The sequence below is a fragment of the Engystomops pustulosus genome, chromosome 7 (genome assembly GCF_040894005.1).
Source record: "Engystomops pustulosus chromosome 7, aEngPut4.maternal, whole genome shotgun sequence".
Classification (NCBI taxonomy): Eukaryota; Metazoa; Chordata; class Amphibia; order Anura; family Leptodactylidae; genus Engystomops; species Engystomops pustulosus.
In genome coordinates, this window is record NC_092417.1 from 55,285,456 (window position 1) to 55,302,721 (window position 17,266).

A 17,266-nucleotide genomic window follows, 5' to 3' on the forward strand; every position below is an offset into this window, starting at 1 on the left:
GAGCAACGAGCCGTCTCGAGTACCCTAATGCTCGACCGAGCATCAAGCTCGGACGAGCATGTTCGCTCATCTCTAATAATAACCCTCATCCATAAAGCTCTGTATAATGCTGCACCCCCCTACCTCTCCTCTCTTATCTCAGTCTATCGCCCAACTCGTGCTCTTAGATCTGCCAGTGATCTTAGATTAACCTCTACCCTAGTGCGGACCTCCCACTCGCGTCTCCAAGACTTCTCTAGAGCTGCACCAATTCTATGGAATGCTCTGCCCCGGACTATCAGACTAATACCTAACCTCCAAAGTTTCAAACGTGCTCTTAAAACCCATTTCTTTAGGTAAGCCTATAACACTCATTAACCGCATGAAGTTTTAACTCTTCTACTAACCCGTCCTGTGTCGTCCTCCCACCTGTTATCCAGCAACCAACAGGCACCAGACTTCTCTGCAGTCCCATTCACCCTGGACCTGGTATATAAGATGACGGCTGATTGGTTCAAGCGACAGCAATTCCATTTATTATATTTTGCTCTATTCCCTAAGAAGAATGGCTTGACCATTAAATATTCTTTTACCTCGTGTTACCCCATCATCTTCATAAACCGTAAGCTCTGGCGAGCAGGGACCTCACTCCTGTTGTTCCATACAAATGTTGTGCTCTGTCATGTTATATTATATTTGTATTTGTTTCCTATGATTTGTAAAGCACTACGTAATATGATGGCGCTATATAAATAAAGATTATTATTAAAGCAACAAGATAATTAGTTCACTCTTACATGGAAGGGTACACCTGAATAAGACCTGTTTTTAAAGATTTTATGTAATTTTTTTTCAATCATTTTTTTCATAGCCTTTAAAATATTTTCACTGTTCATTTTTGGTAAAAGTGCAATGCATTGTAGTTTTCAGTCTGGTTCATAGTCTAAATACTAGATTATAATTCTATAGTGTTTTATATACCTCAGTCAAGTCATTTACATAACACGCTTAATTATAATATTTACATATTTCTGTGTTGTGTCTTTCTTTTTTTAACTCCATGTAACTCCCCTTCCTGTACATGCTAATAAACTTTTTATAGACCTCAATGAGTCGGCTCCTGCTATTGCTACCTATGGCCATGGGGCTGCTGTAAAGCAAATCACTAATTGCTGTTATTAGAGTTCAGGCATCATGGTAATGAAGGCAATGCTAGCGGCACGTGTGACATCATCCTTAATGTCAGAGGGTGGGGGGTCTTGTTGAGCCAAACCCAGTCTTGAACTTCTATGAACCCAAACATTGCGGTTTGGATCTGCTCAATGCTGTTTTTCAGTAAAAAAGAACATTTCTGAATTCCAAATATTCTGTTGTAGCATTTCAAAATACTGCACAAATGTGTTGGACCCTTTTGAGCTATATCTCTCTACAATACTCTGTCTTCCAGCCCTTCAACATCCGAAGTAGCCAAGATAATATCCAACATAGCAAGAAATAAAAACTTCTGCCTTTCTTGGATCATTCATAAATACTAGCTGTAATAGTGCTCATTTCCATCTCACTTGGTCACTCACCCAAGGATCATGTTGAGCAACATCACTTCATGGAAAGTTTGGGTCTGTTTTAAATGAGACAACCCATTACAACAAAATAGTGTAGCAGAAGGCTCAAAGTAGTCAAAATGAAATGAACCTGGGACAGCACTTATATTCCTCTTTGTAGAGGTGAATTCAAACAACAATATCATGGACCTTTGGGGAGGATCAATCAATTCCCCACAAAATTCATAATTAATTACTGTAGTAATTAGTCCAATGGCATGTAAAAAGTTGGGAATGGTTTGTCACATTGATTCCAGATCTTATGCAGATACATGACTGAACTAGAATTTGTTAGGATAATAATTCTGCCCCATACGTCCTTGTAGCCCATAAGATCATGACCAGAAATCATCTAGGACTACACACAGTAATAGTTCTGCATTCCTTATATTGATGGCCACAAGAACAGCCACGTCCCCCCACTATTTTCCATAATTCTATGACAGGAGAATATATAGTGCTTTCATCCAGCTATAGCTCTCGAGTTGTAAGCATCATTTTCCACCACTTACAGTATTCTGTCCTTTTGGCCTATTATGTGTTATAAGCTCTTATATTTATGCATCTATATCCAGTTTTCCATCACTTATAACAAGCGTGAAGGTTTTAAAGAAAAAAATCAGGAATGGATGCAAGTATGTGTGGCATACAACTCATACAAAGAATAATCAGTGTGGACTATACATAAAGCAGGAAAGATGTGAGTGGTCATCAATTGTACTATAGGCCCCATGTGTCAGTATACATTCTATAATAACAGGGTTAGAAGAAAATAATGTCCTTTATACTCACAGTATACATCCACTCGGATTGACTTTATTGCAGGAGAGCCCAGCCCATTTTCTGCTTTGCAGTAATATCTTCCTCCTTGGTGTCTCTGGATATTTGTAATCCTCAAGGTCTCATTGAATACACTGGAGTCTTGAAATCTATCGGATGCACTTCCTGCTGTTTTGGTCCACCTGATCTGAGCAAGCATCAGAAAATACAGTTAGTGTGGTACCAGGAAAGTAGAAACACAAATTGGTTAACATGAAACTGACAGCCAGGACTAGTTTTTAATACTCTATTCCAGTGATGGCGAACCTTCTAGAGACCGAGTGCCCAAACTGCAACCAATATCCACTTAGTTACCGTGAAGTGCCAACGTGGCATTTTAAGCAGTAACTTATTGCTGCCTGTTCTTCCACATCTTTCAATCGTATCAACCACCTGAGGCTACCAATACAGTTGAAAGAAGGAACGCAAATGCAGACTCTAGTTGTAACTTTTCTACAGGGTCTCTCTGTAGATAAAGAATGGTGGGTCCAGTAGGATGGCCTTCAAAGATAATGCAGTTCTGTCAACACCTTTTCGCTTTCCCGCAGTTCCAAACAGACAATGAAATGTTGCTTTAAAACAGCGCTGACAGCAGCTCTTAAGTTGCCTGGGACTGGAGGTGGATTAGGTCCTATTTGGTGAACTCTGCCTGGACCCATGGTCTGAGTGCCCAAAGAAATGGCTCTGAGTGCCACCTCTGGCACCCGTGCCATAGGTTCGCCATCACTGCTCTATTCCTTAGGATAGATTGTCAATATCAGAAGGATGGGGGTCTGATATCAACCAATCAGCTGTTTGAGAAGGTTGCGACACTACAATAAGTCTTGCTTCCTTTTTAATCAGTACCATTAAAGGAAATCTACCATCAAGATCATGGATAATAAACTTAATATACTTACATGCTGGGGTCTTCCCCCTTTATTAGGATCTGCTTTTCTTATGCCCTCGATTTTGAAGAAAATATGCTTTAAAAATTCTGCAAATGAACCTGAGGAGCTCCAGGCTCCATTAACTTCTATGGAGTGTGAAGCCCCTCAGGCTCATTTTGAAGCCTTCGTAAAAACTATGGCATAAATATCTTAAAGAAGAGCAGATCCTGACAAAGGGGGCATACACCAGCATGTAAATGTACTTGGTTTATAATCCATAATCCTGATGGTAGATTTCCTTTAACTCCTACCAAGACTGGGCTTAGTAGGCCACAAAAAAGCCACAGTGGTTTTCCCAATGCTACAGTTTTCTGATATGTCGGGGTTCTGCTTTTTATTGATAGGTAATCATCAAACAACACATTGCAAAGACACAAGTGCACCTTGACCTTGTTTAAAATTAACTAAAATGTAGTGATACATCTAGTAACATAAGTTCTTTGAGCAGGTACTTAAAGATGGATAACAGTGTGATAGTGGCGTTACACAATAGATCATCTGCATGAAGGAGAACATATAGAACATGCTGCAGTGAAAAATGTGTTTATCCTCTCCATAGATGAACAATGATGGCCTTACAACTACCTCTAGGCCCCATCCCACCACTGAAAATTAAAAAAAAAGAATAACTAAACCTTTGAAGCTTTTTATAATTTCAGAAATGAATAGAACAGGTAAGAATAGTAAACTTAGTAATATACTTCAGTTTCTCTGTTTTTTTTTCTTTTTCTCCTGTAGTGAGCAGTGTATCTGAAACCATTCACTGGAGACAGTATTCTATGTAAAGTCTTCAGAAAAGTATTTTTTTGGAATGGGGCACATCCTAACACCACCTTCCCATATTTGAGGTTCAAAGACCATTTATTTATCTCATGAATTCTACCTGTTTTGAGAAAAAGTTGACACAGCTAATTGACTCATAACTGCACCTTTTGTGGCTTAGAGGGAATGCAGCAAGCCATAAAATGAGGTAACAAATGGCAGCCATTGAGCTAAACAGCTGACTTATATTATATTTTATAAATTCCATGGGCCATATGCTCCAAAAAGGGGTTCACATACATTACATAAAAAACAATCATGAATAAGTACAAAAGATACAAAACAAGACTGAACTGACTGGAGTGCAAGGAGAACACACAACCTAGGCAGACTATGTAATTCTTTAGGCCAGTGACTCTAAAAGAGAAATACTAAGTAAACTAGGGAAGAATGGAGGCAGAGCATAAGACTAGACTTTCTCCGCAGGTTTTTTTCAAATACTTCATCTCATTTCTAATCTCTAATCTTTCATGTGCACCCCATGGTTTACACATAGAAAATTAAAGCTCTGTGATACATATTTGTATATGAGAAAAGTTATTCATGTCAGGTGAGACATTGGGGGACATTTATTATAAGTCCGCTGTTTTGTATGACTTTTCTTAGCTTTTCTGCTGGTCAGATGTATCTTAGAGGTTTTTTCTTATTGATACATGTGGCGTTTGGTCTAAAGTGAATTTGCAACTTTTTAAAAGAAAAGTTTCAAAAGGTCTCCAAAAGGCGCCATCGGGCAGCTGTAGATTTGCCCAAAATGTGCACTTTTTTTGCATCTTTTTTAAAAAGTTGCAACTTTCACATCTGGGTAACTCAGGGAACACTGCAGAAACCTGGACGATGGCAAACATTGAAGGAAGAAGGGAACCAAACGTTTGATATCTGTTCTCCATTGAGAGTCCTGCTTACTCCACCCTCACACATTGATTAACAAGCGTCTTTCCACACAGCTACAGGGAGACCTCAATCAGGACTCTTACTATCTTTTCTAGGAGTCCAGTTAGGATTTACTCTTTACTTAGAAGTCTCGCTCCAGATCATACAAAGCAATGAATGAAAGCTCATCTTCTGTCTCTCTAAGATACTCAGTGCTGCTCTGACTTTTGTAATGAATTAACTAGCAGGTTTTCTTTAGATCCCTGTATAGCTCCTCCTTTTTGTCTGCGCTTGGCATAGCACTGTAGAACAAGACAGGAGTTATTTTTTTTAGGAGAAGTGTTTCAGATTGTAAGATGCTAACATCATCTGGTTTATAAGGTTTTTAAGATTACCTAAATCAAAGATGAACAAATTATAACTTTGAGTTGTTATCTCAAGATCAACTATGCCTTCATATTCCAATAGATTTTACATAACGGTTGGACATTTATGATCATTAATAATAACAATAGGTATGCACACTAATATTAAAATCCGTCTCCATTCTTCAAATATTAATGGCTCTCTAAAGATGAAATGTCATTCACCAGTGAACTTTTCAATGCCTAGGGCCTAACAATGTTGATCTAGCTTGATCAAGCCTCGGATCACTTGTGTTCACTGTTCTACAAGAGAAATAAAAAAATAAAAGTACACAATAAAGTATGAAATGTGAATATTCCAATCACATCAGCATAAAGTGCCTCTCTATATAGAATACATTTGCTCCTGCAACATGTAATGAATAGTAAGAAAGGAAATAGAACAATTTACAGAATACTAATAACGATCCATGAATACAATGCGGCTTTTGGTTAGCAGAACGGCTTTATATTATTGTTCATTTATCGAGTGCTAGTATTGCAGATACTACCTATTTTATGGAGTAAAGTGATCAAAATATGAAAAAGAAAAATCTACGTGTGATGAATTTATACCATCCAATAACGTGATATCAAGTGATTTACCGTGCATCAGAACGTACCACGGTGTGATTAATATACCCACTTGGACTATACAAGCTTTCTGCCTTCTCCCTATTGTACCCACCGAGATGACAAATAATAGCATGCAGCACAGGCCAGCAAATTGTGGATTTACATCTCAGGCTCGATGGAATAGCTTTATTTCTCTGAATGAAAATTACAAATTCCATATAAAGAAATTGCTATCCCATATGAATAAGAAGAAAAACAAGATGGATTATTTTCTTCAAGAACAATCAATTTAAAAGGACACTTGAGCCTCTGAGTATAACTAATATACACGTGTGTAGAAGGCAAAGGTGTTCTGAATTGTAGATGTCACATATCATTACAGTTGTAAGCCCTTGACCTGGAAAACATTGGTGATGCTGTTGATCATGGGTAGTTTCTAATGTCCAGATTCCAGAATGTCTATTAGACTCTTTGTAAGGGACTGAACTAATGACTTTTATAATTCAGTTTTGGAAAGATTGTTGGAAGTTCTTGAGCAAACATAAAGCAAGTGAACAATAGGAGTAGGATGTAAAGGAGAAAGTATGTAAACTCCTCTTTTAAATGTGTGTTTTGAAAGTGTTACTTGGGGCCTAAATTTTTATTTTTAAATGGTAAGTATGCATTAGCTTCCTACTACCTTGTACCCGCTGAGTGAGTCTAACCTAGGTCGGACATTTTATTTTGGGTTAACACTGGTATTAGAAATTAAGCATTGGTATCTACAAATCCCAAAACAGTATTCATCTCTTTATTTAAAGGGGCATCCATGATAAGTCACCAGTGGCAGTGGCGTAACTTGAGGGTGTGGTCGCAACCGGGCCGAAGAGGCTTAGGGAGCCCAGACTTTGCCCTGGGACCTATCAGCTTTAAGTTATGCCACTGGCGAGTGGTTTAAATTGCTGTGAGTCCACAGCCCAAGGATCACAGATTTGAGATTAACTACAAGTAGATGCTGGGGTTGCAGCCACACGTCACGTTTAATGCATGCTTTTAAAAACGCATTGCAAAAGCTGAAGAGAGATTTGCCTAATTAAACAGCTGTTAACACTTGTGCTTACAAAAAGCAACCATTAACACATTGTTAACACAAGCATTAATATTTGCATTTTGTAAACACAAGTGTTAACAGCTGTTTAATTAGCTGTCTCTCTTCAGGTTTTGCAATGCATTTTTAAACGCATGTGTTAAACACGACATGTGACCACATCCTCGAGGTTAAATCTGGAAGATTTATCTGCCTAGTATTATATACTGCCTATTTGTTTGAATTAGTTGTAGACTACATTTCCCACGTGATAGCACGTTTTAAGTCATGCCCATTTAATTTACGCTATAAACTGCACCTGGAACTCGAGCAGACCGTAGTTTGTGTACAGATGTGTGGTGTCACCACGCTGGGCCAGTCCATGACCTGGAACCACCCCTGACCATGTAGCATAGTAGAGAAAATAGTCACAAAGCTCTGTGTCAGGAGTATTCAGATGTATAAGTCGTGATAAATCCCCCCCATTTGAGTAGTAGGTCCGAGCACAGTGGCCCATACATGCAGCTGCTGTATCTATGTAGACAATGAAGGGGGCAAAACATTTCCTGGATTGAAGATAATCAATGGGATTCTTGGGGTTCAGATCCACACTAGTAGTGAATATATATATTTTTTTTTCATAAAAAGGCATCTGCAGTAAAAAGTACATTCTTGAATATGAATTGATCAAGATAATAGTGTCTATTTCTGAATATTTTTAGTGGTTTTAAATCTTGGAGGAAATATTTCTATTTTGAGGGGAGTATCTGGATCTTGTTTATATTGCGTTGAATAAAAGAAGAAGCCAGGACAATAGTGCGTGTAGAAGACACATTTTTAAGAATGTAATCTATTGGGCACTAGAACATTTTCAGCGTCTCACTTGAGACTGTTATTGCGACTGGAATATTAAAGTTACTTGGGTCAGACTGGAGTACTGGGAGAATAAGTTTTTCAAGCTGAACATTGAGCAAATGTGATATTGGTTACTGTCAATTATGTGTATGGCACTTAAATTAGTAATTATTATTTCACTGCTCTCCAGCCTGCCATCCTGCTGGCTTGCTTGCCTAATTGTGTTCTGCATAGCTTCACTCGCTTGGCCAGATTGTCACTCTGCACCTCAATTGATTTTTGTAGGTTGGATTCACTGCCAATTTCTATGATCATTTAACTGTCTTTTGCGTTTGATGTTTTTTTTCAGCAATTGAAAAGTTTCATGTTCACAGCATCTTGAATCGACTTAACAGAATTTCGAACAGAATTATATTTACAGAATATGTAATAATTATTAAATAGACAGAAGAGCAAAAGTTCAGGAAACTGATCCAAAATCCGAAGATCTTAAAGGACAATTGTCACATGTGACTTGAGTCTAACGTAAGGGTAATTTGAAGGGATTCGGGGGTGCAGTCTGGCCTAAGGGCATTAGGAGAGTGATATAATGTCCCTTTGTCTTACAACAAAAACAGTATTTCCAGTTTTTTGGAGAGACTTTTTTATGGAGTGCCCTTTATGGCTTTCAGTTACACCCATGATGGAAGACCACATTGAAAGCAAGGTCTTTAAATTAGTATTATATCAACCAGTCAAGTTTCTAGTTTACTCTCTACCACTGCAACATAAATCAGAACCATAGGTGGATTCTGACCTTCTGATAAAATGTTAATGAGATGAACTTGTTATAGTCCCAGATCCTTAGCAGCAAACGGAATGCCTTTATACATATTGTCATGCTACTGAAGACCTTCTACATGAGGTATTTGCTTGGAAGCTAAAATTATAACTACTCAGGTTTTATTCTAAGGCTCTGGCAGAAGTTGTTACCTCCTTCCTTTGCACAGCAAAAATGGAAGATCTCTGAGCTAGTTGGAGGACTTCTCCAAGTTGATAATTGAGTTTTGGTTGGCTTGGCTTGGCAAGTAGCCAATGATACTTGTCACAGATGCACCCGCGATCCTAGTCGCAGATCGCGGACAAACCCGTGTCCCTCTATGTGTCGCGGTCCCCACTGCCACTGTCCTGATCCACACTCCTGGCTGTACTCCTGCATGGGCACGCACTCCCACTGCTAGGGCATGCGCGCGCCGGCTCTTTAAGACTTAAAGGGCCAGCGTCCTCTTGATTAGCTCTTACTTATCCGGCTCGCACTTTTAATCCAGCACCTACCTTCAATCCCCGCCGGATCTTCAGGATCATTTCCTGCCAAGAAAAAGCCCTCCAGTGTTCCCTGTGTCTCCAGTGTTCCTCTGTGTTACAGCGTTACCAGTATTCCTGCATGTTTCCTGCTGTCATCTCAGGTTTGGAACTGTTTCCTGCATTTCCTGCCGTACTACCTTGGCTGCCACCGTGGGCCTCATACCATCTCCCGCGGTGGTCCAGAGGGTCCACAGACTCTTCCAAGAGACTTTTCCACACACTTTCCCTCCTGAAGTGTGACAATACTTTATTTAAAGTTCACGACTCAATTCTTTTCTCCTTAATGACCTATGGGCCAGGCTACTTACCCAAAACAAGAAAGAGAGAAGAGTTTTGAATAGGTTCTCACTCGCAGATAGAAAAAATAATAGGTTGCAAAACAAGACCCCTCTCCTCCAAAGGCCTTACACTCACTAGTTCATGGTCTAATCAAATGGTACTAAAATTTTCACTGGGAGAACAAAATCACACTGTAGAGGCTACTTTGCTTATCATTGCCAAATGGGTGGCACAAAATAAATAATATATAAAGTTACAAAAATGAAAAGAGAATGAGGAAGATGCCTTTCCTCATTTGTTCTCACATCAAGAAGATACTACATAAACTCTGTATAGAACCAACAGTTACCAAAATCGTACTACAAATTGTAGCAATGGTTTCCCTGTCCTGTTGTAGGAGCCAATTATAATAAAAAAAGGCACAAAATAAGGATTTAGAAGATGCAGAAGGAAATAGCCTGCTGGTGCCAGTCTTTGATAAGATGGGTTAACTACTATAGAGTGGAGTTACACTGTCTTGGCTTTGATTCCTCTATCCCACAGTGTTTAAAGTCATGGATGCTGGTACCTAACCTGCTGGCACAAATGTAAGAAATACTCTCACTGTGTGCTAGTGCTTTCCTTCACAATGACGGAAAACAACAACGGTGACTGAGATATAACAGTCCTGTAACCAGTTATATACTGTTTGTAGATGGGAGGTCTCACAATATGAACCAACACTAGGTTATAAGAATAATAGGATGGCTACCAGCATGGTGGTCTAGCATTCAGATCTACTGGTCTATAATTGAGACCTTACAACTGGAATTAATTTCTAAAAGCTGATAAAGCTTGCTAATATCGAAATGAGCTCCAAAATATTCAGCTCTATTTCCTTATCTTAAGCCCATGTAGGAGAACCTTACTTCTGCTGTGCCCATTGATGGAATGGAATGACATAACATAAAATAAAAAAACTAGAATATTATTTGTCACTGAAAACTGAGTACTTGTTCTTCATTCTTCAGTTTTGATCTCTATTTTGATTCTTTTATTGCTGGACCCATCATTGTTGGTGACACTTAAGGAGTTAACACATGCGATTGTGTTTGGGTGCCCTTATCAGCAAACATGAGTATAATACAGGCATGATGTGTACTCACTAGTAAATGAATTCCAAGTTCACAACTGTTACCTGTGTAAAATCATGTGTCACCTAGGCACAGAAATCTGACAAAGGACATTTGTTTAAATGCTAGTCTAAAATCACTTCTGGGATATCTGGCAATATCATCCTTAAGATGTGAAAAAGATGTTTGTAATTGTAGGTGGGGTAGACTGTAAATGATATTCTTCATGGGAGAACCTTTTTACTGTGTATTACATGTAGATTAGTATAATTAATAAAATAGTATCCAATAAGCTCCTGAGCTCCACCTATTGGTGGATGATGGAGGCCAGAATTATCTTATTCTATTTTTACAACAATGCAGGGGTAACGGATCTATGCAGATGTTATCTATAGATATATCAACTAAATCTTCACAAAATTATCCATCTTTAATTGATCTTTAAATGAAATCTAGATTGGCATTCACACATTCCTTCAAATTTGTAAAAAAAATATATGAAATGGAGATCTCTTTCTTCCTGCAGATAATGCTGGGTACTAATTTAGGCATGAGTCAAGTTTAGTTTTGTCAGTTGCTCAGTGAACATTGGTAAAATCTTTCAGTGAGCTGAATAATGTCACACTAAATCATTTTCAATTTTTATAACAAGAACTCGCTTAATAATGAAACAGCTGCCTCATTCTGGGCAAACCCCCGAAAACTCAATTTATCTGAAAGCATTAGAAGTTAATAGGGATTACACACTTTAACTCCATTATGTAGGTATTCATATATTATTGATTTAGATATTGTGTACTCACAACCAGCTGTGAATATGAAAGGTATATAGATAGGATATAGTTTTATATCTAACTGTATAAACCTATTTAGGATAGCTACCAAAACTCCCCTCTATCTATTCATTTGACATATCATGTCTATGTCTGAAACAATGCCACCCTCTCCAAAGCCACCATTAAAGAAAATCTATGAACCGTGAACATTTATTAGTTGAAATGGGAATATCCCTTTAAGGTGTGGGATCTAATTGTTATGCGAATGTATAGAGAATCTCTGTGTTGATAACTTTTGAACCACAGATATTGCAAATCTGAATGTGGCAATCGAAAACAATACTTCTAGGCACTTACATGGCATCTTTACATTGGAAAAACTAGCTCTTAAAGGAAATCTACCATTTGCTTTTATGCATTATGAACCAAACATACCTTAAGAATGCTTTAGCTACACTGATGCATAAATATATCTTGTACTATCCCTGAACTGAGTGGTTTTGCTGAAAAAACAATTATAAAATTATGGAAATGAAACTCTGACACCTCTAGGGCTGCCTTGGCGCTCTCCTCTTACCCTAATTATGCACTTATCCAGCCTTGTCCTGCCCACCAGTAGCTAAGAATAAAATCATTGTGTTGTCCCTGACAGGCAGAAGTAATTAATCGCTGCACCATCACCCAGCTGCTGTGTATGAGTCATCCAGCTCAGGTCGATTAGTCCTGCCTGGACAGTTCAGGCAGCTCTTTTATGCACAGAAGACGGTCAGTGAGTTTTCCCAAGTTCTTGACTTTTATAATAGTTATTTGAGCTAAACCACTTGGAGCAGGGATTAAACTAAATATGTTTTTGCATCAGTGTTGCTGCAGCATTCTCAAGGTATGTTTGGTTCACAATTCATAAAAGAAAATGATAGATTTCCTTAAATTTTTTTTAAGATAAAAAGTTGTACAATCTACCAAAATTCAGAATTCAAACTACAAGTCCAATAAATAAGTGGAAGGGTCTCCCTACAAATATATAATCAATCTCTATAAGCTTGGGAACAACCCACCGCCACATAAAAATTAACATTTAGAAAACTAAATATCCAATTTATTTATTAAGTTCTGTTTAAATTATAATTAATTTGTAATTTAACATTATATGTTCTTCATCAATTCTTTACGTTTTTATAACACACAGCTCTGAAGCCGTCATGGTTGAAGAAGGTTCAAGTTCTGAACCAAAACGCCTGGCAATTTTATTAATAAAGTCCGATATTGATCTTAATATCAGGAGTGCGGAGTATTTGTTGAACGCTTATCATACACGTGCATGGAGCATCAGTAGAAGTTTAACTCACTATGCTAGTAACCAGTCGTGCACCTGTGTGACCATTTCTGTAGACTGGATGTTAGCATAGAAACTTTCTACAGAATGACAGCAAGCAGAGATCTAAAAACGTGAGGAATTCATACTGAAAATATTATGGTAAATTGTATAACTTTTTTATCATAAAAACAATAACATTAATTTATTGAAATGGGAATATCCCTTTAAGCTCTGTGTTCAGCACCATGGACAACACCTCCCACCAATTCTGGTCTTCTTTGATATGTTCCATGATTACCTTTCCTTTTAGTAAAAAACTTGACTATTTTGTGATTATTATATAATACATTGTAAATGTATCTGAGATGAATGGATAATGACTTATGAGAAAATGTAAAGGTTCTCAATTGACTTCCAGCCTTGCGAGTCAAAAGAGCAGCTTGAAATGTACCGTCCAATTAGTATCTATTAAGTCCAATCTTACAGAGTTCTTTTATGGATATACACGATAACCTGTCCCGTTAACCCTTCCACTTTCTGCATTACCTTTTTATGATTGGTTGAAGTATCAAACACATCAGGGCACATTTACTAAAGCTGGTGCATATTGTGATATATGCAGTTTTAATGGAGCGTGTACCAGATTCAGGATTTCTGGTACAGGTTCTTCATGAATCTGGCGCCCCCTGCACTGCTCCGACAGAGTGCACCACTTTTTTTTGGTGCACCTTTAGCATGTGGCATGCAACACATTTCTGTTGCATGTTAAATCTGGCGTGCGGTTTGACTGAACACCGGAACTCCCCCTAATTTTTGCCGCATGGTGCCTAGTGCAGCTGTGCCACAAAACGGTGCGACACAAACGTGGTGCAGACACTTCTTAAATACCTGTGCAAGCAGTTTGCATTAGAAAGAATGTGCAAAGTCCGACAGAAAATTGGTGTACAGCCCTTAGAAAATGTGCCCCAATGTACCCACTGTATTGGAGTGATGATCATGGATGCAGGTTGTAGGAGTATTCACTATGTATGTTGTACAACTCTTTGCTATCCTCATCAAAAGTTGCATGGCGCATCACAGGAAACATAAGCTCCTATGCTCATGTGGGGGGTCCTTATGATCAGGTACATACCACCTGATAAGGTGCTATTGTGGAAAATCCCTTTAAATTAAACAGAGGTTTTGTTCCACTTCATCTGTATAACAAGGAAACTGTTATCAGAAGCATTAGCTTTTACACTATATTAAACATTTGCCCTTTTAAATAAAATATTTCAGGTGCCAGCGCTGTGGTTGTTATATAATGTATGTACAGAAAACTTCCAATCCGTCTAGTAGTTATAATGAAGAAGATATTGTTGTTGTCAGGTATAACCTTTGCAGCGTGTTTACTGTAGACTTCAGGAAAGTGCAAGGAATGATTCACGCAGTAACCTTCCTAAAGTGAGTGTCCCCCAAATAACACCATTTTATCGTGAAGCTGATTTACCATTTTCATCCTATTTCGCTTACAGAATTTCCAATCCACAGTGTACATCCCCAACGAAAGGGATTTTTGGGGACTTGGACATTGATGGTCTATTTTTATGATTCATGAATGAATTTGAATATCATTATATTAGCATTTGTAGCATATAAAATGTAAAAGGAGAGGCTTATTCAGATGGACGTATACTAAATGTTTTGTTTGAGGATGGCATACTGACCCATTGATTTATATGGGTTTGTTCACATGTCTGTTATTTTCACAGATGTGCTGACCGTGAGAAAAATATTGCAGCATAGAAGTCAATGCATCTGACAAAATTGGACGGCACATGGATGACATCGCTATGTGGTTACTGCATCTTAAGAGCTGAATTGCAGTAACATGGTATGACCACTATACGGAGAATGGAGCTGACTCCTTTCTGTTCCATTTTATGTTGCTCAGGACAGCTGATCTGCAGGGGTGTTGAGTGTTAGACCCCCACCAATCGAATATTGAAGGCCTATGCTTGAAATCCTATGATTATATGTGGTACAGAATCTCCCTTTAATGACATATCCTATTATTTCATTATTATTTCATTACTTATTCTTACAACAAAAATTAAATCAATCTTGATTTCAAGGATGCGACAATGTGTACTGAAAAAAATATTTTCCACTTCACTGAACTGGGATAACGCCAGAAAAAGACTTGAATTTATGGGCTTTGGAATAAAAACCCATCTATGGCTGAAAGGTGTTTAATCAAAGTTGGTGGCAAGCAGAGAAGGAAGCTTTTGAACTGAGGCCAAATATACATTCAGGTTCACATGGCACGCTAACGTCCTACTCATGTTTGACTTTCTATATAGATGAAAATATGTTCTGTATCTTTTACCATGGCCATCAACAAGCATACATATAAGAACAAGCAAAACATTATTTTGGAATTGTGTCATCTTTCTCACCAGCAGTTGTATGTCCAACCCCTGACCTCATGCAAAATCTGCTAATGTTCAAAAATTCAAGTTTCCGAAATCATAGTAGCATGTGTTAGGGACCTCTGTTACTGCATGCTGTGAGAGGGGATGGGGAGCAGAAAATTAAAAGGAAATCTACCACATGGTTGTAGTTCTTCAAAACCAAGCACATTTACATGCTGGTGTGTGTCTCCTGAAACAGGATCCACTCTTCTTGCCTCTACTAGCCTAGTCTTTTATAATTATGCAAATGACCCTCAGGGGCTCCTGTCTATGTCACAGGGGTTTCCACTCAGTGGGTGGACATGGGTAGAAATGATGACTAGAGGCACAAAAAATTAGCAGACATCAGAATCAGAAATGACATAGGTAGGAGAACCTGATGCTCATTTTTCTCAAAAATTAAGATATCAGCAGAAATTTAGGTTCAATAGAAAATTTTAACTAGATACTATCGTACTATACTTCATTCCACTTGGCACAAATATTTCAGGGCAGTTCCGACTGGTGTTTGAGGAATTGTGAACGTAAAGGATCTCCCCTGAATATTTTTTTGAACCTGCACCATTCTTATGCACTTCTTAATTGACCTCAATTCTAGGCCTCCAAATTATCGCAGACTCTCCACTGGCCTCCAGGCTTATTTTGTCACATACTACAAAAGGCCAATCTGCAGATTGTCAAGTCTTGGAAAAATCCTTCTATCTCCCCCAAATGTGTCTGTTTTAAGAGATATGCTGGGACAATACTGTGTATCCGAAAAAATCCCTCCCATCATTTTATTCAATGTGGGGCCCATGGCTAACACTTCCAGCCAATGTTGATTCAGAAATCATCTGACCTGTTGATGACCCACACGACTGCCTTAGAAAGCTATGTGTAACCGTAAATTAGGCAGATGTTACACTGTTATGAATAGTTGAGACATGTGTGAACTGTAGCAGATCTTAAGAGTAAATGGATATGATTCCCATTCTCAACTCCTGTTTCACTTACTCTCCCCATTTCCTCTAGTTATATTCTCATACTTGGATATATTCTACTTTTGTATTTAGACTTTGTTTGTATCATTTCATTGCAAATTCCAAAATAATGTAAAATGATTCGATGCCGGATGAAAGCCCAGTTCCAGAGCTGATCCGCATTGCCACCAATAAAAGTCTTAATCGAGAAAGAAATCATCTCTCAGGATCGTTCTTGAGCACCGGATAACTCTTCACTATTTACTGGGTCCACCAGCATTTTACTTTTTTACAATTTATCTGATTCAATAAAGAGTATTGAAAAAAATTAATTATAATGCCAGAAATGGTGATAGAGTTATTATAAAGGAGTCAATACGTTATAGGTACAATGAAATTATGACATTGAAAGTAAAAGTTGACTGCACAAAAACAAGATTTCAAACTGTAACATTGTAAAAATAAGAACATAAAAATGACAAAACTGATTAAAACTGTGAAATCTGCACCCGCTTTGAATTCAGTGTTATCCTCTGCCCGTAAAGTACAGCAGAAGATGGTTGCATTCTGTTCTGCACTAAACTCTGCCTTATTCCACTCCTGGCTCCATAATCAGTTTTCACCACACACCTCTGTCTTCTTTTTACTTTGTTCTGGGTTGCAGACATTTAAACTAGCAGTGATGAACAGATGCCTCCTTCGATCTCTATCTGGATTGAGTCTCGGATATTTGTCTGCCAACTACCCAGTCTTCCTTCGAGATTGCTACCATTTTCTGAATTTCTGTATTTTGGGTTCTTTGACCCCTTGCCTTCTTACCATCAATCTGTCTCTTGATTCTACACTCTTGCTTTTCACTGATATTTGTATGACTATTTTTTTGTGTTTCTTTAGTCCTGTTAGCGCCTATTTTATCACTTTGGCATAAAATGGGATCATTAACTAGTTGTCACCTACCGCTTAGGGTAGGATGGATAATTAGGTAGGGACATTGTTGACATTGAGATTTAGGCCTTTTCATTTTTCCCTTACAGCAGCATTGCAAAAACCCAGATGTTGGCCATACAACATGTCAAAGAATCTGAACACATGCAAGATCCAACCAAC

At 38.2% G+C, this 17,266-nt stretch overlaps 1 protein-coding gene across 2 annotated transcripts in view; it reads right to left on the reverse strand.

Annotated features, from left to right (window-relative positions):
- Positions 1–17,266, reverse strand: part of MDGA2 (MAM domain containing glycosylphosphatidylinositol anchor 2) — a 453,765-nt gene that overhangs the window by 220,850 nt on the left and 215,649 nt on the right. For both annotated transcript variants that reach the window (XM_072115988.1, XM_072115986.1), the window contains exon 3: positions 2,373–2,547. In XM_072115988.1, coding sequence (XP_071972089.1) covers positions 2,373–2,547 — 175 coding nt within the window. The remainder of the gene's footprint in view (positions 1–2,372; positions 2,548–17,266) is intronic.